Below are 22,705 nucleotides of genomic sequence, written 5' to 3'. Positions count from 1 at the left end.
CGGGGCCGGGGCTGCGGGCACCTCCGGGCTGCTGCGGGGGGCAGGCAGCGGGAGCGCTCCCCGGAGGCGGCTCCTCCCGGCGCCCCCAGCCAGCCGCTCGCTCCGGAGGCGTTGGGAGCTTAAATGGGCTCCCTGAGTTGACTAAACGGGATCCCCGAGTTGTGCGTCGTGGGCAGGCTGAGTTCAGGCCTGCGACCGCAGGGTCACCACGTGCTGCTTTATTAAAAATCGAAACCTCCCCGGCCTCCGTACGCTGCGAGAGCAGAGCTGCGTGTCCCGCGTAGGCAGCCAACAGCCAGGCGTGGGGGCAGGCATGGGGAACGGCCGAGAAACCCCCCGGGTCGGCCCCACAGGCTGCTGAGCGCGAGGGGAACTGAGCTCCGTGGGCCTCGCGCGCTCCGCGCGGGCGAAGACAAAATGGAGACGAGCGGTCACGCACAGCACTGAGCTAGGACGGCGGGCAGATACTCCGTGCAAAGAGGTTACGTAAGCACGCAGCCGTGCACCAACATGCCCTGTGAGCCTTGGCACCGCTTCCCCCGAGGTCATGCACTGGAGATGCTGCGCGGCCCCGCAGCGTGCGTGCTGCAGCCATGCGACCCCCGGCGCCGCCGCAAAGCCCGCCGGCAACGCTTCGGCGAGCGCCGTGCCGCGGGTGGGTGCCCCCAAGGTGGGATCAGCCCGGAGCTGATGTCTGTGCTCAGGGTGGGCCCACGCAAGGCAGCGTGAGCCCCCGTTGTTCACGGCCTTCCTGCTCTGCTTTGGGCCCAGCCGTTTCTCCCGCGGAGCAGCCGGGTTGGCTTCGCCTCTGGTATTTTCCAGTGGGCCCCGAGCTCCCCTATCAGCCCGTGGAAAAGCGAGGAGTAGTTTAAAGGAGGCTTTTTACCAGAAACAAAGCAAAGCGAGGCGTTCTCAGGTACAGGCAGCCCGGCGGGGCTGGGGGCCGGGAGTTATTTACGGCGGGGCCGTGCGGCCGCACGTCACGCGTGGACGGGCTGTCCTCGCCGCATGGCACGGCGCAGCACGGCACGGCGGCCCTGGTGGGCACGGGTGGCTGCTGGCACCCCCCCCCCCCCCGGCTCATCTCCCCGTAGGTGCCGGGGGAAGCCCTGGCCACCATTTTGCTGCTCTGCTGGGATATTTTCTTCTGGGTGGCTGTGTGCGGTGGGGGTGGGGTGCTGAGCGTGGCCTGCCCGGCGTGCGCTGCCACTCGCCGCGGCTCGAGTCGGCTATCACCGTGTCCCCTGCCACCCCTGTGCCCCTCCGGGAGGGTAAAACCTTGAAAGTGAAAGGGGAGGCGTGAAGGAAGGAAGGAAGGGCGAAGCACCGTCTTTGCAGGAGGGGGGGAGACCCCAACTCCTTTAAATTTCTGACCCGCAGCAAAATCATCGAGGGGCTGGGGAGGAGGAGAAAAAAAAAAAAAAAGAAGAATGAGGAAACAGGAGAAAGCTGTTCCCTTGGGATCGACTACAAAGGCTGCACGTCCAGGTCGGGAGCGCGTGTGTTTAAAGGACAGATATTCCAGGTACGCATCGGTGAGGGCAGGCACGATAATTGATAAGGGAGAGCCAGGCGCTGGTGCTGCCCGGCTCCCCCTCCTTGGCGCCCCCCGTAAAATAATACCAACCACGTCTCCCTGTATTTATATCCATGTGTGCCTGTGTGTGGCCTAGCCCCATTCATCATTTGGCTCCCACTGCAGAACTCTCTCCATTTTTAAAATTATGCATGATACACTGAAGAGACAATTTGGGTTTCCCCCACCTCTCCCTTGCCCTTGAAGAAAGCAAGCCCTTGTCTCATTTGCATTTGCATTAAAACCCTGCTCTCTATAAGCTAAGCAAAGGGGAAGGACTTGAAGCCTATGGGATGGCTTTAGGGCTCTGCCCCTTGCTTTTGGCTCTCTCTCTCTCTCTTTCTCATTCTCTCTCGTGCTTTGATCTCTGCTTAACAACAGTAACGTCACAGGGACTATACACGAGTTTTGTTGGAAGTTAGAAAGTTTTGCAGCCTCCAGAGGGCTGTAGCGGCAGTAGCAGAAGCAGCATCCAAGGGACTCCTGGAAGGGGAAGAGAGAGAGCGAGCGAGAGACTGACTCAGTCCTTGAGAAAACTGACTCGAGACGAAGGAGGCAGACATGGAACATCAGCTGCTGTGCTGCGAGGTGGAGACCATCCGACGAGCCTACCTGGATGCCAACCTCCTCAACGACAGGGTGCTGCAGACAATGCTCAAGGCGGAGGAGACCTGCTCGCCCTCGGTGTCCTACTTCAAGTGCGTGCAGAAGGAAATCTTGCCATATATGAGGAAAATAGTTGCCACTTGGATGCTGGAGGTCTGTATGCTCCGGGGGGTTCTGCGCCGCTCCCCGCCGCCCTCGCCCCCCGCGCTCAGCCCCGGCGCTGCCCGCCTCGCTCCGGCTGCGGCTGCGGCTGCGGGGCCGGGGCTGCTCGCAGCGGCCCCGGGGCCTCCCCCGGCGGGGCGGCCGCGCACCCCCTGCCCGCGGGGGCCCCGCTCCGCCGGCGGCCGTGCGAGGGGAGCCGGGGCTGAGCGCGGCCGGAGGCGGCCCCCGCCCGCCTCCGCTCCCGGCCCGACGGGCAGCCCCGGGCCGGCCCCGCCGCGCAGCCCCCGGGCGGCGGGACGCGCCGCCGGCTGATCGCTGCCGGGGGGTTTCTTTAAAATTAATATCCCTGTACACGTATGCAAGCGCTGCCCGTGCCAGTATTACGCGCCATCTTTGTTCTTTTATTGCAAAGCAAAAAGTGTTTATTAATCGGCAGAAAATTAGAAAGTCCCGGGGAGCGCGCCAAGGGCGGCCGGGCGGGCGGGGGGAGCGGGGCCGGGGCCGGGGGAGCGGGGCCGGGGGCCGGGGGGACCCCGCCGGGGCTGCGGGCAGGGGCACGGCCGGAGGGGCTGCGGCGGCCCCCGGGGAGCGGCGGGGTGAAAGTTTCTTTGTTCGGCGCCGAGGGCGGCCGGAGCCGCGGTGCCCCCTCCGCGGCGCGCCTGTGCCGCGGCAGCGAGCCCGGCTGCGAGGTCGGCCGGGCAAAGCGGGGGGGAAAGGCCCTCGGGCCGGGGCGCGACGGGGCCGGGGGGGCTCCCGGCGGGAGCCCCAGAAGCCGGGCTACATTTTCGTGCCTTTTCGGCGGCCCTGGGCGCCCGCGATCTATTTTTAATTAATTTTTGAAAGCGCAGCGCCCTGCCTCGCTCTGCGAAGCGTCGCGCCCGGCCGCGCCGCGGGGCGGGAGAGGGAGGCGGCGGATTTCACTTCGGGGAGCCCCCCCGGAGACCCCCCGGCGGGCCCCCGGCACCGGGCTCGGTAAAGGACCCCCGCCGCTTCGTTTCGGCTTTTTTTCGGAGCCCGGGGGATTTTTTAAATATTTTTAAATATTTTTTGAAAAGATGACGTCTGGGGAAATGAGGCTGGACGCCACCTTTGTGTCTCGACCGGAGAGGGGGAATCGGCGGCACAAGGGCGAAGGGGATGGCGAACCCCACGCCAAATAAACGAGTCCGGGGGCGAGCCCGGCCCCGCAGCCCGCTCCCAGCCGGGGGGGCTCCCCTCGCCCTGCCCGAGCCCGTTTCTCCCCTTTTTCGTTGTTCCTTCCAGGGGCCGCCGAGACGGGGCCAAACCTCCCCGGCGCTTCCCCCCCCTTTTCACCACGCATCGCCCGCGGGTTTCTAACGCCGCGTTTCCCCCGACTTTGTCCCCGGTGACTTTCTCTTTCATTTTCTTAGATGCCCCCCCCGCGCCCCCCTCTCCTCCTCCAGCCTTGCCCTGCAGAGCCCGGGCCGGGGCAGGGAGGCAGAGGGCGCCTGGCTTTCGCCCCCGTTGCATTCAGCACTCAACGACCTCTCTCCCTCTTGCAGGTTTGCGAGGAGCAGAAGTGCGAAGAGGAAGTTTTCCCCTTGGCGATGAATTACTTGGACAGATTTTTGTCGTTCGAACCCCTCAAGAAAAGCCGCTTGCAATTGCTCGGAGCTACCTGCATGTTTGTGGCTTCAAAAATGAAGGAAACTATTCCTCTGACCGCAGAAAAACTGTGCATTTACACAGATAACTCCATCAGACCCGACGAATTACTGGTAATTGCACGCTCAGGCACCTCAGGCGCAAACGAAGCCCCCCCCCCCGGGACGCCGGCCGGGACCCCCCAGCAGCGGGGCGGGCGGGAGGGGGCTGCCGGACCCCAACGCCCCGGGGGGCCCGAGCGGCCGCCGCCCGCCCCGGGGAGCCGCAGCTGGGGGTGCCGAGGCCCCGGCGGCCGAGCGGGGCCGGGCCGGGCCGAGCCCCCCCCCCCCGCTCCCCAGGCCGCGGCCCGCGGGGCTGCCCCCGCCGGGGCCGGGGCCGGAGCCGGGGCCGGGCTGGGCGCGGCGCGGGCGCCCCCTGGTGGCCCCGCGGGGCTCGGCGCTGCCCGGGGAGCTGCGGGGGGCGGCCGGGCCCCCCCTGGCCGCCCGCTCCGAGGGGGGCTCAGCCCCGGCCGGGCCGCAGCGTGGCGGGGGGCGGCCCCGGTGCGGTGCTGAGCGGAGCTAACCACGCTTTCCCCCTCTTCTCCTTCCTCCTCTTCTTCCCCCTCTCCTCCCTTTTGTTTTCGCAGCAAATGGAGCTGCTGCTGGTGAATAAGCTGAAATGGAATCTGGCTGCAATGACCCCCCACGATTTCATTGAACATTTCCTTACTAAAATGCCTCTGGCAGAGGACACCAAGCAGATCATCCGTAAACATGCTCAGACTTTTGTGGCTCTGTGCGCTACAGGTATGAGCCCTGCACGTTAAGCAAAGCGTGTCGCTCCCCTACACGTGCCCAGCCCCCGGCTCATAACGCCTCCCGTAGCTATGGCCTACCATGAGCCCCCAGGGCTGCGGGGAGGTAGTTTAAGCCCCGATTATTGCCCTTGTTATTTGCAGAAGGTGGATTACTTTGCAGAGGTAAGTTTTTCAGGAGATACTTTTCTTCTGAGCTGAATGCATTTGGCTGGCTGGGGTGAGAAGCACCCCTGCTCCGTGCCCCAAGCCACCGAGTGCGGCCTCACGCGCCAGGATTTGTGCAGGGGCTGCAAAAGGCTTGCTGGCTGTACGGGGAATCCCTCCATGCGCATCCGTTCTCGAGACAGCCTTTAAAGGAGGAGGGAGACTGTGCTTGTGAATAGCTCTGCGTGGGGGTTTTAAAACTTCCCTCTCCGAGTTGCCTCTTCCCCCTGCTCCGTGGCGGCGGGTTGGAGGAGGGCCACGCGGCGCGGAGGCTTTCCTGGCACCGGACCCAGCCCCTGCCATCTGCACCCCTCTGACCACGTGCTGAGCTGGAGCCATGTGCAGGGGCGGCCTCCAGAGGAGCCAAAGACGCCGACCGCTCGCTAGGCCAGGTTTGCAGAGGCCTGATCTTTGGTTTCAAGGGCACCGTGCCTGTGCGCGCTGTTCCTTTGAAGTTCCGTGTTTGCATGCGGAGTGTGTGTGTGTGTTTGTACGTGTACCGGCTTTACCCGCTGAACCCTAGCAAAGTGGGAAGGAAAAGCGTTTTGGGAGAGCCTTTCTGATCGCCAGATCTCACGCGTCCCACAGGCCGGAGCGGAGGAGCAGGGACAAAAGAAGTCCTAGAGGGAAGATACTCTGTTTAAACAAAATGTGTTGGGTGCATTTGCTTTTTGTGTGACAAGACAAATCCAGGAATGGCAAAGAAATAAGGAAGAAGAAGCAGCCAAAGCAAATGTTCTTTTGCAGTAGCACGTAAAGAGGAATGCCAGACACTCTGTTAACACTGATAAAAACGTAGTGTAAAGGAGATACAGCGCTGTATTAAATGTTAATGCTCAGTAGCAGCTGTACTAAAAAAGAGATCGAGCCTGCATTTGGACATGCGGTGTCTGCACTTGAAAACCTTGTTGGGATGTGTGCGGTCAGTGAACCCAATTAACGCTGCGTAGTTTATTTTCCAGAGATGGATTTGGTAAAAAAAAAAAAAAAAAAAAAAAAAGATTGAAGAAAGATTGCAGGCACTCGGAAGAAGAAGTCAATTTCACAGAATCAGCCCTCCTGCAAAGCCTAAAGATAGAACAACCAAACCCTAACGGAGACATCTGTAAACACTGGCATTGCTCTCCATCTTGGGGCTAACATCCGAGCAGCGGGCAGCTCCTAAGTTAGATTGCCTGCAGTAATGCTCCGTGTTCGGAGCACTGCAACCTTCAAACAGCCTTCAAACTACCTGCAGCAACATTTTGGGAAAATCGGACCTACTCTCCATGACAGATTCTACCAGATAAGGCCGCTGGGACTCTGAAGGTGCAATTTGCTAAGTTTGACACCACCTCAGCCTTTTGCTAAAAAGAACAGCTACCTGGCCTCCCCTTTGGATATGGGGATGTTTAACCTAGGTTGTTGTGTTGGCAATGACAGGGATGAAAACAAGAGTAGTTCAAAGGTTGGAGACTTGCTAAGAGTCCAGTACTTTGATCTACTGTCGGTGTTGTTATGTTTCTTTTAGGAAGCACATCCAGAGCCTTTATTTAACACTGCTACACACCGCAGCTGGAGAATGGATCAGTAAATGAGAACCATGTTCTGGGAGTTTTTACTGAGCTTTTAAAAAAACAGCGCTGAGCTCACCAGAATTGGGGCCCTCTTCGGCTCCCTACTGAAGTTGGGAATACTGCCTGGGGAAAGAGCGCTCAGGAAGGCTGCCACTAGGCTCTGTGTTTTTATTGTTATTTTTGGATGTCAGGATTCTCTCTACCTCTTGCTTTCCTCATGACTTCTTTGTTGGCTAGTGAAGATAACATGTGGCTTAAGTAGCATCTGGACTTTGCTTTGCTGTTGCTGGGTTGTGTTGTATTTCCCTTTGCCAAAATGAACCTAGATGGACTGCAAATGCGTTGTGCTGCCTGGATGCTGCGGGGCCCAATCCAAAGTCCACTGAAAACACTGTGAAACTCGCTGAAGTGGCCTCGGGGGCAAGCGCAGTATATCCTCAGCTTGAAGTGTACAGCCTGCGTCCTCCACCAAAGGAGGGGCTCGTAAGAAGAGGCGGCGAAATAATGCTTGCTTAGAAAATAAAACCTCGGCCAGTTGGCTTAACAAGGCGAAGGCTGTGGAAGTGTTCGTGGATGGGTGTGCATGCGTGTTTGCTCCAGAAAGAGAAGGTTACATTGCAAGGTGAAGTTGAGGGGAATTCCTTCTAAGCTCCCTCTTCAGTTGTCTGGCTAGTAGAAGTGGATTTGTTTGATTTGGTTTAGTTTTGAGAAATCCATTTTCACCAAAGGATGTCTTTGTGCTGTGGTAGGTTTGGGAGAAAAAAGAGAAAAAAAAATTACCAGGGGTTGTTTGAAGTTAACACATAATTGAGCTTAATGAATGGGGCTTTGGCATGGCCGAGCAAGGCAGGGAGAGCTCAAAAGGAAGCAGGCCTCTTTTGGCCCAAGTTAAGACCAGTGTTGAGGGAGAACTGCAGCTCTATACAAGCATAACAATGAATAGCAACAAATATTGGAGCTTCAGCATTTCATTATGTTCCTCTGGTTATCAAAACATACCGGGCTCCTTTTATATTATTATTATTGCTATTATTATTGTTGCTGCTTTCCTCCTTTCGGATGGAGAAAGAGAGATCTCCCTTTGAAACAACTGTGTTACAATTCTCCTATTCTCTGGCCTTTATAAAATTGGGAGTCTCAAGGTATGTGACCAGTTGGAACCTGTTGCATCTTGCAGCAAGTGATTTATGTTCGCAGTTTTGATTTGCCTCAATGAAAAGATTTTCATTCATAGCCCCCAGCTCTCCAGACGGATGGAATTGCTGCTCCATTTAAAAAGGAAAAGGGGTGACTCGCCTTGTTAGGAATTTTTTTTAAAGCGCTGCAGCGCCTATATGCCTGCTTTGTCCTCCCTTCAGGGTGGCTGGCATTCTTCTCTCTCCTCCCCCTCCCCTCTCTCTCTCTCTCTCTTTTTAACAACGCTGAAGTTGTTTATTCTTTTTGGATGAAGTCTCAGATAGGCTACTGGGGATGTGTGCTTCAATTGATGGGGCCCCCTACCCCATTGTGGCTGTGTCAGGTCTAATTCATCTCACCGAAGCCCCCTTGTTCCTGGGCGCTCAATAGCGCAAGATGAGGCGATGGAGGCTGACAATGATGCCACACTCTTCACTTGGGGGCATCCAATTACAGGCGAGAGGGGCCCCCTGATTAATATGCTGAAATTAGTGGCCTCTGCCACAAATAATTCCTTGTTGAGTTGCAACAAAAAGGCAGTCCATGCTGCTTGTCTGGAGTGGTTATAGGGACAGACACAAACTGGTCATTTAAACTTCATTATCACTTTTCCACCTTGGAAAGAATGAGGGTGTGACTATGAATTCATGTTCTTGTTTACTGCTCCATTTAAAAGAAGAACGCAAATATTAATGCCAGGCGTGATCCTGCCAGGACAGACCCCTTAAACTGACACATCTTGGTCACCTTCTGTTTGTGGAAATCAGTAAACACCGGCGTGAAGTCGCTGCCGCTGCATCCCCTGGAACCTGAACCTTGGTGGCATTCACGTTTGCCCGCTGAAACCCCTTAATGCTGAAGCCTACCTGCCGCTGTGTGTCAGTATGTCAGCCGGGGGACCATCTCTGGAATGCATGTGTTGTCAGTAACTGACCTGAGCTATTTCGTTTTGGGGAACGATAGAAGCTTGCCAGAAGGTGTGTGTATTTGTCTGTCCGGAAATAGGTGGATTAGGAAAAAGGGGTAAACTACGTGTGTTTTAAACACGGTAGCGTACATGAGATGGCTTTAGATCAAGCTTGCCTTGTAGCTTGCAGTGCATCACAAGAGTTTGGCCACCATTAATTGTATTGGTTTTAATTTTGAAGGTTCATAGAACGTGGGGCGAAATGCCCTTTTGAAGGTGGGTATCAGTCTGGGCTTCAATGGAGCATCAGAGATATCTGAATAGATTCATAGAGAGGACTTTCAGAGTCCCAAAGTCTTTAGTTTCACTGGTAAAACATTTACACAAAAGTTATTTTATCATAATAAAGGAGATGCATGATTTAATACTTAAACTGTTCCACTGAGCCCCCTAAGCTGTCCATGCCTTTGATTTCATTCAAGGGTCTGACAGATGGTTTATATTTTTTCGACCCAGAGGAAGTTGTATTCTGATAAAAGCTGAAGGAATGTATCTCAGGTTCTTGTGTATAATGTGGCATTTCCCTTTCTTCCTCACAAAATTAGATGTTTACTCGTGCCACTTATTTCCTTTTGTTTCCGATTCTCCTCCAAGGTGTATGCTGCCACGGATCAAACGCATTCCTGTTCTGCAGAAAGAGTCTTAGCATTAAAATGTGGATTATTCTTATTAAAAACACACACACACACACCAAAAACATGCTAAATGGCAGAGATAGCCCCTTAAGGAATCATGGGAGTGGCTTTGTGGAGAGACCTACAGCAATGCCGTCTGGAAGGGGGCCCAGCCTCTTGTCAGCATGGTGTCACATCAGAATGTAACTGATTGTCCGCCAATTCTTGGGACCCCCGTCACTTAGTTATGCCACATTTACATTAAATCCCTGTTGCCAGGACGGATGGCAGCCACTGACAAGAGACTAGGTTGAGACAAAGCATTTTTAAGATGAAACCTTAATTTAAATATGGATTATCTGCCTCCTGACAGGGTTAAGCAGTCTTTCTCTTTCTTTCTTTTTGTCGATGTTGCTGTTCATTAAAGCTATATTCCTTTCAATGTCAGTGCAAAGGTTTCCGCTTTGAAGGGCCCGAGGACTCCTGATTAGAGCGTACCTAGGGTCTGACCACGCGAGCACAGGTTCTCTCCGATGTATAGCGCTGGTGACCCTGCTGGCATTATCTGTATGAGTAAAGTATTTTAATATTTGAAGAATGGGGGCCCTGCTTATGATAAAAATCCCTGGAGGCGATGGATGGCCTCCCAGGCTTCGTGCTAAGCAGGGCTACTCACTCCAGCACAGTTGCTCACATGGCTGAGTGTCTGCAGGTTGGGGCCTGTAACGGTGCGTAGCAGGAGGCAGCTTCTGCTCACCATTTCCCTTCCTTTGGATGCAACAGTTGGCAGCTGAAGCCACGCTGGTAGAGGGGAGCGTATGTGTATGGACAGGCTTCTCTTAAAGCAATCATTTCTTTTTTTTTTTTTTTCCCTCTTCTTTCTTCATACAGATGTTAAATTTATTTCAAACCCACCTTCCATGATCGCAGCTGGCAGCGTGGTAGCAGCTGTACAAGGCCTGCATCTGGGGAACACTAACACTTTCCTCTCCTATCAATGCCTCACACATTTCCTATCACAAGTTATCAAATGTGATCCGGTAAGTGACTCTTCTCAGTTGATCTCTTGCCTTAGAGTTTAAGAATGAATGTCTGCTTGCTGCGTAGTAGCTAATCGGGCAGTAAATCTTGATAAAGGTCAAACCTCAGAGCGGGTTTTTTTGAAGGTGTTCGCTTTTGTTCATCCTAGTTACTTAGCCGTTGTTATAGCCATTAATAATCAGTGATTACACTGTTGCAGTTCACTGATAGGAGTGCCACATCCAGCTCTGATGTTCGTGAGAGGTGTATCTGACAATGCAAAGGAAACCCTGAACTGATTCTGAACAATTGCAGAAGCTGTATTTGTTTGTAGGTAATGAAACCAGCAGTCTGTGTAAAACAAAACTTTTAAAATAAGGCGAGGAAATAGTTACTAAGATTGCAATAAATGGACCTCGTATCTCTGACCTTATCTTTGACCATTCTTGAGGCCTTTTATTGTGCCAAGTGGTGTGAAAAAGCCCTTCTTAAAAGAGTTCTAATGATCTAATTTGGTTTATTACGTGCTAGACCTGCACAGTAGCTGGTATTGAATTCCTTTTTGGAACAAATGTTTGTCCCACGACTTTCTGACAAGGTAGATGGTCCTCACAGGACTCTCATTTTGCCCTGCGGCTTCCAGGAGATGCACATCAGTAACTAGTGAGCAATAAACCTTTCATGAGTGAATGGGCCAGGAAGGGAGCCTACAAGGAAGACCTAAAGTCAATGATCCATGTCATAATGGTGTGTGAAGTTGGGGCAGAGTTGAGCTTTGTTTTGTAACAATGTGGAAGACCAATAAATAGATGCTTTAAAAAGGTTCTTGTGAGGTCTCCAAGCGCTGGACAATGAGTCAAATAAAGACAACTCTGTGGTTAGCGGCAGAACCTTTGAGATGCTGTTAAATTATTTTACACGTTAATAATTTAAATACATAGAGAGCTGTATTAGTCCAGACCCTTCAAAACTAGTTTTGTGTAATTGGACTTTGTTGACAGGATTGAGTGATTTGTGGAACGACAAATGCATCACATAATGAATTACTCACAAAAGAGTATTTTACGTTAGACTATGTGAAACAACTGCTGACAAATACCGTGTCACAGACTATTATTTTGATCACCTTTACCATGCTTCAGAATTTGGCATGTTATTTTTTGCTATTTAGATTACTGCAGCTAAAGCAGTATGGATCCAGTGCTGGTATGTTAAATACTGTAGGAACTTCAAATGCTGAAATCAAATGCTGTAAATATCCTGCTGCTCAGTTTGGTAGGCACACGTAATACTTTTAGTGAGTTTGTGAACAGAGTAGATACGTGAGTGTATGGTTGGCCTCTATCCAGTGCTAGATATTTGAAGCAGGTACTGGGGAAAAATACTAGGCTTGCTATCAGTACTGATAGTACCTGATTCAAACAAAAGTATTACTTAACCATTCCTGATAGAGAGCACTGAAATAAATTAATTCTCTCACATCTTGGAGAACAAGAGCATGTCCTTATATGACTTGACTTAGTTGATGACAGAGCTCTTTTAAAAGAAAAAGAAGTTTTAGCAAGAAGAGAATCAATGCTTATTTCTTTTTATTGTCCAGTGTCATTGTAAGGTCACAATCTGTATGACCTGAACTTAAAACTAAGAGCTTTGAAAGGAAGTAACTCCCTTCCAGCTTTTATTGCTAAATATATTTACGTGTTAGAGCAGCTAGAGTTAGAAGTGTAAGGGTTTCTGTGTATGTTACTACAGAAAATAAGCAGCGTAAAACTTTACCTTATGTACATGTATGCTGTCGTGTTTGTAACATAGTAAGGGTAGATCATCTTTCTCTACTGTTTATTGAAACAGAGAAAATTGCTCGGTTTCATACGTAGTGCGATTCCGCTGCATACAAAATTCCCTGCGCGACCAGCCCATGTAATTCTGCTATTGGTAGTACCTATTTCGCTAGCATCTATATGAAGTTTGTTACTCCACGGTGATGGTTCCACTTGTCAGACTGCACGATTGAATACGCTTTCTATTGGATTGTCTTGAAATATTAGGAGCATGCATTTATTAACAACATGGCTAACATTCTCCCAGATTATCTATTAGCTAGAGCAGCTGGTCTGTTGGATTTCAGGTTACATAATTACGCTTTTTTACCTTTAGTCTCAAAGGAAGCTGAATCTAAAGTAAAATGAATATCACCTGATTGGAATTCCTTTATGGTTCATGTTTACATTGGTAGGAGTCCAATTTCCCATTTTGCCTTTGATCAGGGGTAATTAGAAGTCAGATAATCACAATTAGAAGTCTTGGGCTGTCTTCCATCATTCTATTCTTGACCCCATCATCCAAACAGATTGAATTTTACCTGACATTCATTTCCAGGCCAGAAATTTGCTAAACTAGATTAGATTGGGTTTCCATGCTGTCTGTTAGTACATTGGAATTCGTCTCCTGCCTGCCCCTACTCAGAGGCACCTTCAGACATGTGCTTGTTATCCAGAACGGGTCAGGCAGTAACAAAGGATTTCCAAGCAGCTTCTTTTTTGTTGTTGTTTGTTTCCTTTAGTGTATCTGACCCTGGAGTCTGATCATGTCTTGTGTGTTAAAGGTATTTGACCACATCAGTTAAGCTAGCAAGTCTAGTCTTTTTTTCTTTCTTTTCTTCTTTTTTTTTTTCCACTGAGGAGCTTAATTAATCCAGGAAGGGTTTATGACCTTGAACAAACTATGGGCATTGAAAATTTGGGTAGTGAAGCAGAAAAGTTGTTGGGAGAAGTTATCAGAATAATGCACAAGTTTAGTATTTGCTTTTCTGTGTTAAGAAGTATTCTTGCTAAGAATGAAAAAGCTTTCATTAAATTGTTCACAGTGAATTTTATATTTTGCAGTTATTTTTGCTAGTTCTAAGATTCTTGTAGACAAACTACTCATCTAATAGTTAGTTATCTGAATAAAAAATGATTTGAACCAAAATGCCTAAAACACTAAAAAAAAAAAAAAAGTTCAGTCATCTGTAACATAAGACTACAGTTCATAATAAATTGTAAGGATTTTGTTTTACAAAAATACAGTTATAACAGGCTGTACTCTGAGAATCTCACAGGAAAAAAAAAGCTGTGGTCAAAAATTACCTTTAAATTATGTAGTCCTATGTAATTATTCATGATTGGAGTCCAGAGGGAGAAGAAGAATAGGTAATTTAAAGAAATCCTTTTGAATGGTTTGAGTTTTCAGAGCTCAAACATGCTATATGCAAATAGCATTAAAAACCAAACCAAACCAAAAACGGGATTTGCTTGGGTCTGAAAATAAATTGGCTTTCAATTTGGAACCCTGGCACACTACCTCGTTATAACAGAATTATCTGCAGAAGTGCCTGGATTTGTAAAACTGAAAATCTCCCCAAACCTCTCTTCACGTACTATGTGATACACCCAAGTGCGACTGAGGTACATGCTGCAGGACGCACGAGTAGGAGCCTTGCAGTCACGACTGGTCTGTCATATCTTGCGACAGGGTGAAGGGACTTCATAGAGATCTTACTGTGGAGGCCAGAGGAATGTAGGAGCCAAAGGCATCATGACTCTAGGATATGAGGCGTTTCTTTTTGTCATTTAAAACGCTGTGTGTCTCTGTCAAGAGGAAATATTACACTAGGGTTTAAACCAGAAAAGGTCATAGGTTATGTGTTTTCAGTGAGCTGTAACTGATGGTCTGATCTGCTTAGAGGTAGGATTAACCTCCCTCTCTCTCAGAAAGGACTTGCGGAGAATTGTTTGCTTGGGTTTCTAATCTTATTTTACCCCAAATGCCATGTGCCCTTATTGGTGGCAGAGGAGATTCTTGTGGTAGTGGAATCAGTGAAAAGCTGGTAGATCACACAAGAAGCCTCTGAATGAAGGCAGAATTGAAACTGGGAAATAAAGAAAACAGCAGGCAGGTCACCCTCTCAGGAAAACAACATTCATTCTCAGTCATGCACATCCTAACACTTTTGACGGCAATTTATCATGGAAGACTGGGTTCACCGCAAGGGCTAACACATGTCATAGGTTAAATCAGAAAAGGCAATACTTAAAGGAAACTTCAAAGTCCTTAGTACACAGAGTTAAATATGTTGGGAAAAAGCATATGATGTTTGTTGTAAAGATAGGAGTAAACAGCACGCTGGAGGAATTTTGGCAAAATGTAGTGTGATTGTTTTGCCTGTTTGAGGCACCAGTTGTGTGTCCTTGCAATGGATGTATGTGGCGCTGAGGAACACAGCCGTAATGTGCAGAAAGTTGGACAGGTTGAGCTAGCAGGCTTTCTCCAGGTTTCATTGCTGTGGACCAGTGGGTAGAATTGGCTGTACCTACTCTGGGTATGCTCTAATGGCTGGGGAAGTTTTCCCTTTTCCCACAGGAGACTTGATCGTGCTGGGCACTTGGTGCTTTTAATTCAGGCTGAAGTGGGTGCAACAGCGAGGTCCTTGCACCCTCCCGGGCACTTGGCAGGGTTGTGTGGACACTGAGGGCTGAGAAACCGGTTGTGAAATGAGTGGAAAAAAGTTCTCACCCAAATTGAGCTGTCAAGGTGAATGCAGAAGCAAACCGAAAGCTTGGCAGCACTTTATAATGCATGGTTATGAAGACGGTCAGTGGTGCTTCTAGATCTCTCCAGTTTGGGGTTGTACGGTCGGTTATGTTCTGTTCAGATGCCTTCAGAGTTAGAAATCAGCTAACCTGAGCTGCCTACTGCTGTAGATAGTAGTGGTTGGCTGGCAACTTTGGGCGCGTAGATCTAAATACAAATATATATATATGGCACTTCTGTCTAAGAACTTTATATCATCAGACCTCAGCCTGGGGAAACCACCGTTTATGACCATCACTTCTAATAGAGTGCCCTACTGAAGTGGTTTTTTTGCAGTAAAAGTAGAAATCGTGACGGAATCAGCAATACTTGGACCAGCCCTGACTCCAGCCCAGTTTATGTCTTTTCCGTTCATTTAATTACGATTCGATTCACAGTGCTGTCCAGTCAGAGAGCTTATATTTTTGAAAGGTCTAAAAGACTGAGGTAAAAGATGGTATGACTGGACTTGCATGTAACTGCGCAAGTTAACAGCCCAGGCAAGAAGCACTGCAGTAAAGCTCCAACAAGCGAGCTGCATCTTGCTGTGCCAAGGTCCTGCCAGGGAAGCTAGTGCCTGTGTGATGGCAGCGGAGTGCTCATCGTGTTCCTGTAGCCTTACGTGCTGAGACTAAGAGCAAACTGACAGCTGTCCTTTGTCCAGAGGGCCATGTATGGAGAACACTTGCACTGACCATGAAATAGATGGCAGGAGTTAGCTGCTGAGGGCGGGATCCAGGCTAGCACCCTGCAGAAATTTGGGTAGCTCATCCAGTGCTCTCACTAGTTAAGTGTTTCTCTTGCTCTTCCCGCACTCCTTTGAGTGTGCTGCCCTCCCAGATAACGTCATTGTATTTCTCTTGGCTTTTCAAGAAATGGTACGTGGTCTGTGATCTTAGTATTTTTCTAAAGGACCCTGGGTCTTTTTTCTCCTTCCGTTTAATCTTCTCTAGGATTGTTTACGAGCCTGCCAAGAACAGATTGAATCCCTCCTTGAATCCAGTCTACGCCAGGCACAGCAGCACAACGTATCTTCAGAAACAAAGACTGTAGAGGATGAAGCAGACCTTTCCTGCACACCTACTGATGTGCGAGATGTGAACATTTAAGAGGACTTCTTCTAATGGGTTTGCTTGGCAAGAGAAGCAGACAAAGAAAGGGCATCTGAGAAGGAATCAGCATCAGGATCTCCCCCCCAGAAACCCTTTTCTCCAGGACATTTTTATACCAGAAGGGAAAACCCGTCTTGTTATATTTTTTCTTGCTCTGTCTCCCTTCCATCTGTGACTTCAAACAAACAAATAAACAAAAAATACCCCAAAAACTGTCTTAAAAAAAGAAAAAAATAGTATTTGCATTACCCCCAGGGGTTTGTGCTACAAAAATAGAGGATTTTATACAATAATAATCAACTAGTTTTTATATTAAAGTGTTCTTGTCTGTATGTTGTAAAAATAGGCATTAACACACAAAATGTCTCCAGGGGAGGTATTAGATTTGATTTCTTACATATAAAACCAACCAACCAACCATTTTTAAAGTAGAAGAGGGTTTTTTTTAGATAGTAAATGAAATATTCTTTTTTTTTTCTTTAAAAAGCATAGCTTTAACGCAGTTCTAGGCTTTTCTGTATCTTGCTTGCTTATGCATTTAGTCACTTTATAATTCATCTGTAAATGTTTATTTTATTTCCTTAGTTTTTTTTTTATCCTCTTCACCTTATAAATGGTTAACGTAACCCATAAGTTAGTGTATGTTAGTATACAGCATTATTATATGTTAATCTTTTTTTTTTTTTGTGTGTGTGTGTGTGTGTATGTGTGCCTGTGGATTGCCTGTGCATTTGTAGGGTTCCAGCTTAGCATTGTTGGGAAAGGCCAATGTACTACTCATACGATACTCTATTATAAAGAGAAACCGAAATAGTGACATAATATATTATATTTTTGTAATCTTCATATTTTTGTAGTTACCTGTGTAAAAATGCTGGTCTGACCCCGCAGATATTCAGCCTAATTATGGTCAGGTTCAATCCACAGTTTAGTCTTTTTTGTTTTTGTTTGTAATATTCTAAAACCATTCCATTCAAAGCACTTTCAGTCCATTAGATATAGGAAATACATTCTTTTATTGTGTGGGAATTTTTTTTTAATGGAATGGTTTGGAAATATATTAAGTGCTTGTTCGCAAACTTGGAATTGCAAGGCAAGTGCATTTAACTATGGTGTTAGAGGAAAGGTGAATTTTTTTTTCCGAAGGTTGCGTTCCAGTGAGAGAAATTGCATTCACGAATTGCCAGGATATCTTCCTATCCTTTTCTATAGAAAAGTTGAAGTTTAGAAATCCTTTGGTGCCAACACATTTTTATAAATTAGGGGCCTTAAAGGTTCACATATAGGACACATAGTTTAAGGATTGTCTCTAGATGTTTTACAACTGAAGGTTTTTAAACACTAAAATATATAATTTATAGTTAAGGCTAAAAAGAATATTTATTGCAGAGGATGTTCGTAAGGCCAGTATGATTTGTAAAATAATGCAATCGCCCCTTTTTTAAAAAAAAATCTTTCTACCCTTGATGTTGCAGTTTTAACACAGCTTATTAAAGAAAAAAGGACACGCTTCAGAGAACAAACCCAAAACAAAGCAGTCTATTTGGCCCCTTATACATTTTCAGTAGCAGTCTAACCATGAAAAAAACGCCATAGTTAATAGATACGAAAATTGGAGTACTTGAAAGAAGTTCTTATTCCAGTATATGCCCCCCCCCCTTTTTTTTATTTAGCTACAAATAGAAAATTTGCACATCTTGGCTATGTATCTTTTTATTATTATTTTAGGAAGTAGCTGAAGGGACGTGGACATAGCTGTTGAAGTTGATGCTCGAGGAGAATGTGATGGTGAAATGTATGTGAGAAAACTGCCGCTAAGGTGTTGATTGTAAAAAAAAAAAAAAAAAAAAAAAGAAAAAAGAAAAGGAAAAAAAGAAAAAAAGAAAGAAAAAAAGAAAAAGAGAAAAGAATAGGAGCGGATGCTCCATTTTTATTGAGCTGCTATGGATAAATTCCCAGCATGGTTTGAAAAAAAAAAAAATTAACATTGCTTTTCTGTATCTTTGTCATTGTGTTTTGCTGCTATTTTGTGGATCAGTTTTTTTTTTGTTATACAATGTCATATACTGCCATGTTATAGGTTTTAATTTTCTCATAGAAAATTATATTATTGACATCATTTTTTTTGTAGATTTTTTATGTGATCAATTTTTACTTAATGTGATTACTGCTCTATTCCAAAAAGGTTCCTGTTTCACAATACCTCATACTTCAGTTAACCGTGTCTAGACCAGGTTTTAATGTTCGTACACAGTGCCTCATAGTTCTACTGCAAATGGAAATGCATCGAACGTTATTCTGAATGGGTCTCGCGATTTGCAACTAGGTTGCATTAATTTAAAAACGGCAGACATTTCAGAAGATCAAGTAATGTCAGTTTTTTTGTTGTTGCGCATTTTATAAAGCTGGATTCTTTGTCTGATCTGGGGTTTATTATCATAGTAGTTTTAAGCTGTGTTATTAGCCACAATTGATATATGAAAGGTGCATTATAATATAACTCTTGTATGCCACCTGATGTGTTTTCCCATCAATTGGGACACATCATTTGGTATGATAGGTTATCTTCTGGAACTCTAAGTATTTTGTGTGTTTAATCTGTTATGATATACTAGGGTTTTTTTTTGTTTGTTTTTTTTTTTTAATTATAGCATAATGCTAATTTAAAAAGCCTGTAAATCTCATAAATAAGCCAGCTAACAGAGTTGTATGCTGAAGAATAATCTAGCTGTTGCCTGTATGCTGCTAAACCAAAACAGAATTAGAACTCTTTGAGGCAAATGCAGTTAAGATCCTACATAGTGCATAAACAAAGCATTGCAATGCTACTAGCAGTCGCAGGACCCAGGAGGACTGGATACATTCTGTCCAAATTTCAGGAACATTTACTGCTTACCTCATAAAACACTTCTGTTCGTGGCATCTCTGTGTCTCTGAACCAAACGTGATTACTGAGTTAGTGGTTGTCAGTTATATTATGTGTTACACTGAGTGGCAGTGTGTACTGCAAAATTCTTTAAATATTGTATGTACTAAAAGGCCAAATCCAGATAAGTGGGTTCATGTGCCAACAGAGATGCTTTATTTGTCACATTATTATAACAATCTGTAGTAAGCAAGCAATTCAGATTTGTACATTTTTATATTGTACTTATTGGCATCACTGGTCTGAAATGCACATTTTCACCAACAGACCTGTAACAGACAAGTTTCCAGCAAAAAAAAAAATCTTAAAAAAACCAACAACCTAAAGTCTAGAAATAAAATTGGTAAAACCCAGTGTCTGCTTGTTGTGTCTTTTTATTACTTTCATGAATGCTGAATGGTAGTAACTACCTAATGTAATGAGTAAGCCACATGACATTTTCTCATTTTGACTCTCCGTGCTTTAATAGTTGCAATGCTGAAAATTTTCTATCATTATTTTAGGAAAGTGTAGGCGTTTTTTAGAAGTGGGTAGGTGACTGGCTGTCACGGTAATGTGTATTTTAAAAAAGCAAAACAAGTATTTGCTTAAGATTATTTTAAACATCTAAGGTAATTACTCAGAGTAAAATACCATTTGGTGGTTCTTTTTAATAAAAGGTGAAATAAAGTAGGTGTTTGGTACAGAATGCTTGTCTGTATTTATTTATCAGTGCAAGGTTTTGTGTCCTAGAATACCTTAACAGAAATAGTTTTAAAAGAAGTAAAGTTAAACAGCTTTATCTTCCTTCCCCTTACTTCTTACAGACCTTACTGTTGCATCACTAAGATAATAAAAAATTAAGAGCTACTAAACATACGTAAAGAACTGGACTTCAGAAGGACAAAAATATAACAGTAATTACATGTGATTACTTACAAAAACAAAATGAGAAAAACTTACAACCTGTGTCCCAAATGTGTAAATGGGATGCATGTTACCAATTGCAACAACTGGACACACCAGAAGCAGCATATTCTTCGTGGTGAATGGTCAAGCTTTTAACCTATGTATTGACTATTTACTCTATGAAAACGTGATGTCATTATTGGCTAAAAAAAAATAACAACACGTAAAATATCGAGTGCTTGTCTCTCAGATCAGATACCTGTTTATCTGCCTTCTGAGTTTCCCACTGGCTGAACTTCACAGAACAACTGATTCTATGCAATAGCTACAGTAAACAAAATGAAAAATGAAAACTCATAAATTAACACGAGCATGTTGGACACGGTCTAGTGCTAAATCAGCTTGTCCTAGTGCAGTTACCAATAGACGGGAAGCCCCCTGTATCGGAAGAACTGCAGCTGAGCCTGTATTAGCTTGTCGATTTCCCAGCCATTTCAGACAGAAACCTAAACCACGTGGCCTAGCCTAAACTCACAGATGGGCAGGTTCCTATCGGTACATAGTGGGTCTGTAATTTTGTCCATTAGACATGGGGACCTCCTCTATATGGTCAAGTTACACAGGCAGGCCACTGAAGCAGATTCATGTAGCAGTGAAAGACGATTTAAAACAAGATTTATAGTGACTTTAAATACAGATCAAGCTGAAGCTTAAATTGGACAAAAACCTCATTTTTGTCCCCACACAGATCTCATATCAGTCTTCTGCAAAATTTCAGCATGTTTTAAGGAAAGAATAGGAAAAAGGCTTTTGTATCACTGATGACCAACCTTTCTAATTTCAAATATTTTGACTGAGGACATACATACAATATTGATTTGGGACAAAAAGCTCTTTGCTGAAAAAAAATAATTAGAAATTTCAACCCGCATTTTGTTGAACATGTTAAGTGGTTTTTGCCTTTTCTATAAGTATTTTTAATCTATTAAACTGACAGGTTATTCTGTGCCTTGAACAGGTTTAAGCCTACAGTCAGCTCTGTTACTTACATTTTCCTTCTCTTAAACACCATCTCTGAATGCAGCCTACTAAATTTGAATGTTGGGTGAACTGTGCCAATATTATTCACATTGGAAAGGACAGGACAAGAATGTAGCAAGAAAAACAATTTACTATAGGCTGTAAAAAATATGCACATTCAGCTAGGCTATGCTCTAGCTCATTTACAGGAAAAATACTGTATTAACATCAGATTGAGAAACATACGTAGAAAAACCTCCAAAAATTTCCCCAAAACATCCTCAATTCCACTGCTGAATTCAGACTGACAAAGCTTGTACCTTTACTAAAAATTAAGTTCACATATTCTTTATTAAACAATAAAAAAGGTCTGTTAAATGTAAAAACTTGAAATCCACTTACAGGCAAGCGTATTTGGCATTTTAAGTGATGGAAAACTTCATAACATAGGAGAGAAAGTGAAGTTTCAAGCTACTAACCCAAAGGACCATAGAAATGACCCAGGTGTGTGGGCTAGATACTCTGATAAAGATTCCTAGCAGTGGCATTGAAAAGCTACTATGGGACAAAGGCCGTAAAGCTATATATGATGGCATTATGATGAATTCACACCAACATAATTTTATGGGAAATTCGTCTTTTCAGACAAACACGGCGTTTTTATGATCCGTCAAACATACCTGCTAATGGTAGTTACAGCAGCATGACAAATATAAGATTCCCATCTGGCTTTTGACTGAGTTCCCCCACAATATTCTTATATAATAATGAGAAAGGGATTGCAAATTTTTTGACTGGATTGCACTGATAACATAAGGATTGCCAGACTTCTGACTTTGCTCTTTTGATTCAAGGAATACAAACGTGGGAGCAAGGCAGAAGTTACCCTTCTGCTTCTTTAACACAATAGACATTTAATAACAAAAACAAATAGTTTCTTGATGATCCCATTAGCATTTGCATAGCCATACTAAGAAATCACTAAGTAGCCATAATTTTCATGAGTGCTCTTACCTGAAGAGGGAACTACTGGCAGAAAGACTGGGTGCTCGCAGTGTATCAGGAATAAGGCACAGACACAGCATCTTAACTCTGCACGTGCCCTGCTGATGCAGAGGCACCACCCGCAGTGCATGGTCTGCTCCTGGGGCACAGGCTGTGCACACTTCCACTGAACTCCTGTGTTATATAAGAAAGGTTTTAATGTGGTCTTCAGAGCACCAATTCCTACACAGAACAGTCTCAATTTTTTTTGGAGCAGTCACTACCGTCCACGGATTAATACTAGCAGCTTTACCTCTCAAAAAGTTGCATCTCTAGATGCAGGAGGTTGTATTTAGTGATTGCTAGAGGTATTGCCTCTTACACAGTGTGAAAAAAAATAATTCCATTCGTGCGGATTTCATCTCTCTTCTCACTTTACTTAAGGCTTATACTACCTTCTCATTTGTAATACCCTTGAAGAAATACAACAGTTATGTTTATTTCAGGTAAATAAAACACGCATGTAGCAACCCATCTCTGAAACCGAACATCAGTCTGCACACTCGAGGACAGAAACGGATCATACTCTCTCACATTCACAATGCACACTAAGGAACAGTCAGTCAGTACAATCTTCCCTGCTAACACGTCCATCACGTTGTGAAGCCTACCTGAAAGCCAAAGACTGCCCAGTCAAATAAGACTTTGACTACACCTGCTCAGCTCTGACTAAACTGGCATGAACTGAAAAAGAAAGAAGCAAAATATGAATTTAATCAGGCAAATGTTTCTAAATTCACACTTGGTAACACATTTGGGGTGGGAGACCGTATGGTGATGGGAACCTCTTCCCCAGCAGTA

At 45.8% G+C, this 22,705-nt stretch overlaps 2 protein-coding genes across 4 annotated transcripts in view; one reads left to right on the top strand and one right to left on the bottom strand.

The window, feature by feature from the left end:
- The first annotated feature begins 1,380 nt into the window (after window positions 1-1,380).
- CCND1 (cyclin D1) lies at window positions 1,381-19,305 on the top strand. Its single transcript, XM_083838484.1, has 6 exons — window positions 1,381-1,525; window positions 1,958-2,335; window positions 3,868-4,083; window positions 4,596-4,755; window positions 10,175-10,323; window positions 15,868-19,305. Exons 2-6 carry the CDS (start codon window positions 2,138-2,140, stop codon window positions 16,021-16,023), a joined length of 879 nt encoding a protein of 292 aa, XP_083694610.1. The 5' UTR covers window positions 1,381-1,525; window positions 1,958-2,137; the 3' UTR covers window positions 16,024-19,305.
- The window catches only part of LTO1 (LTO1 maturation factor of ABCE1), a 30,660-nt gene continuing 13,894 nt past the window's right edge, over window positions 5,940-22,705 (bottom strand). Inside the window, exons 6-7 of one of the 3 annotated variants that reach the window (XR_014585134.1) lie at window positions 21,875-22,588; window positions 5,940-9,297 (exon numbers count right to left, since the gene is read on the bottom strand). The gene's annotated coding sequence lies outside the window, so the exon portion shown is untranslated. Of the gene's footprint in view, window positions 9,298-17,852; window positions 22,589-22,705 lie in introns of those variants that run through there. The other 2 variants (XR_014585135.1, XR_014585136.1) reach the window with 2 other exon arrangements.

The sequence above is a fragment of the Anser anser genome (genome assembly GCF_964211835.1).
Source record: "Anser anser genome assembly, chromosome: 5".
In the NCBI taxonomy this organism is placed as follows: Eukaryota; Metazoa; Chordata; class Aves; order Anseriformes; family Anatidae; genus Anser; species Anser anser.
The sequence above is the reverse complement of the archived record's forward strand: the minus strand, read 5'-3'. Positions and strand labels throughout refer to the sequence as shown.

What these genes read in the sequence shown, in the direction of transcription:
- CCND1 (XM_083838484.1), top strand. Translation starts at nt 2,138, where the DNA reads ATGGAACATCAGCTGCTGTGCTGCGAGGTGGAGACCATCCGACGAGCC. An exon ending in TCAGACCCGACGAATTACTG is followed by an intron (nt 4,084 to 4,595) that starts GTAATTGCACGC and finishes TTGTTTTCGCAG; the next exon opens with CAAATGGAGCTGCTGCTGGT. An exon ending in TGTGGCTCTGTGCGCTACAG is followed by an intron (nt 4,756 to 10,174) that starts GTATGAGCCCTG and finishes TTCTTCATACAG; the next exon opens with ATGTTAAATTTATTTCAAAC.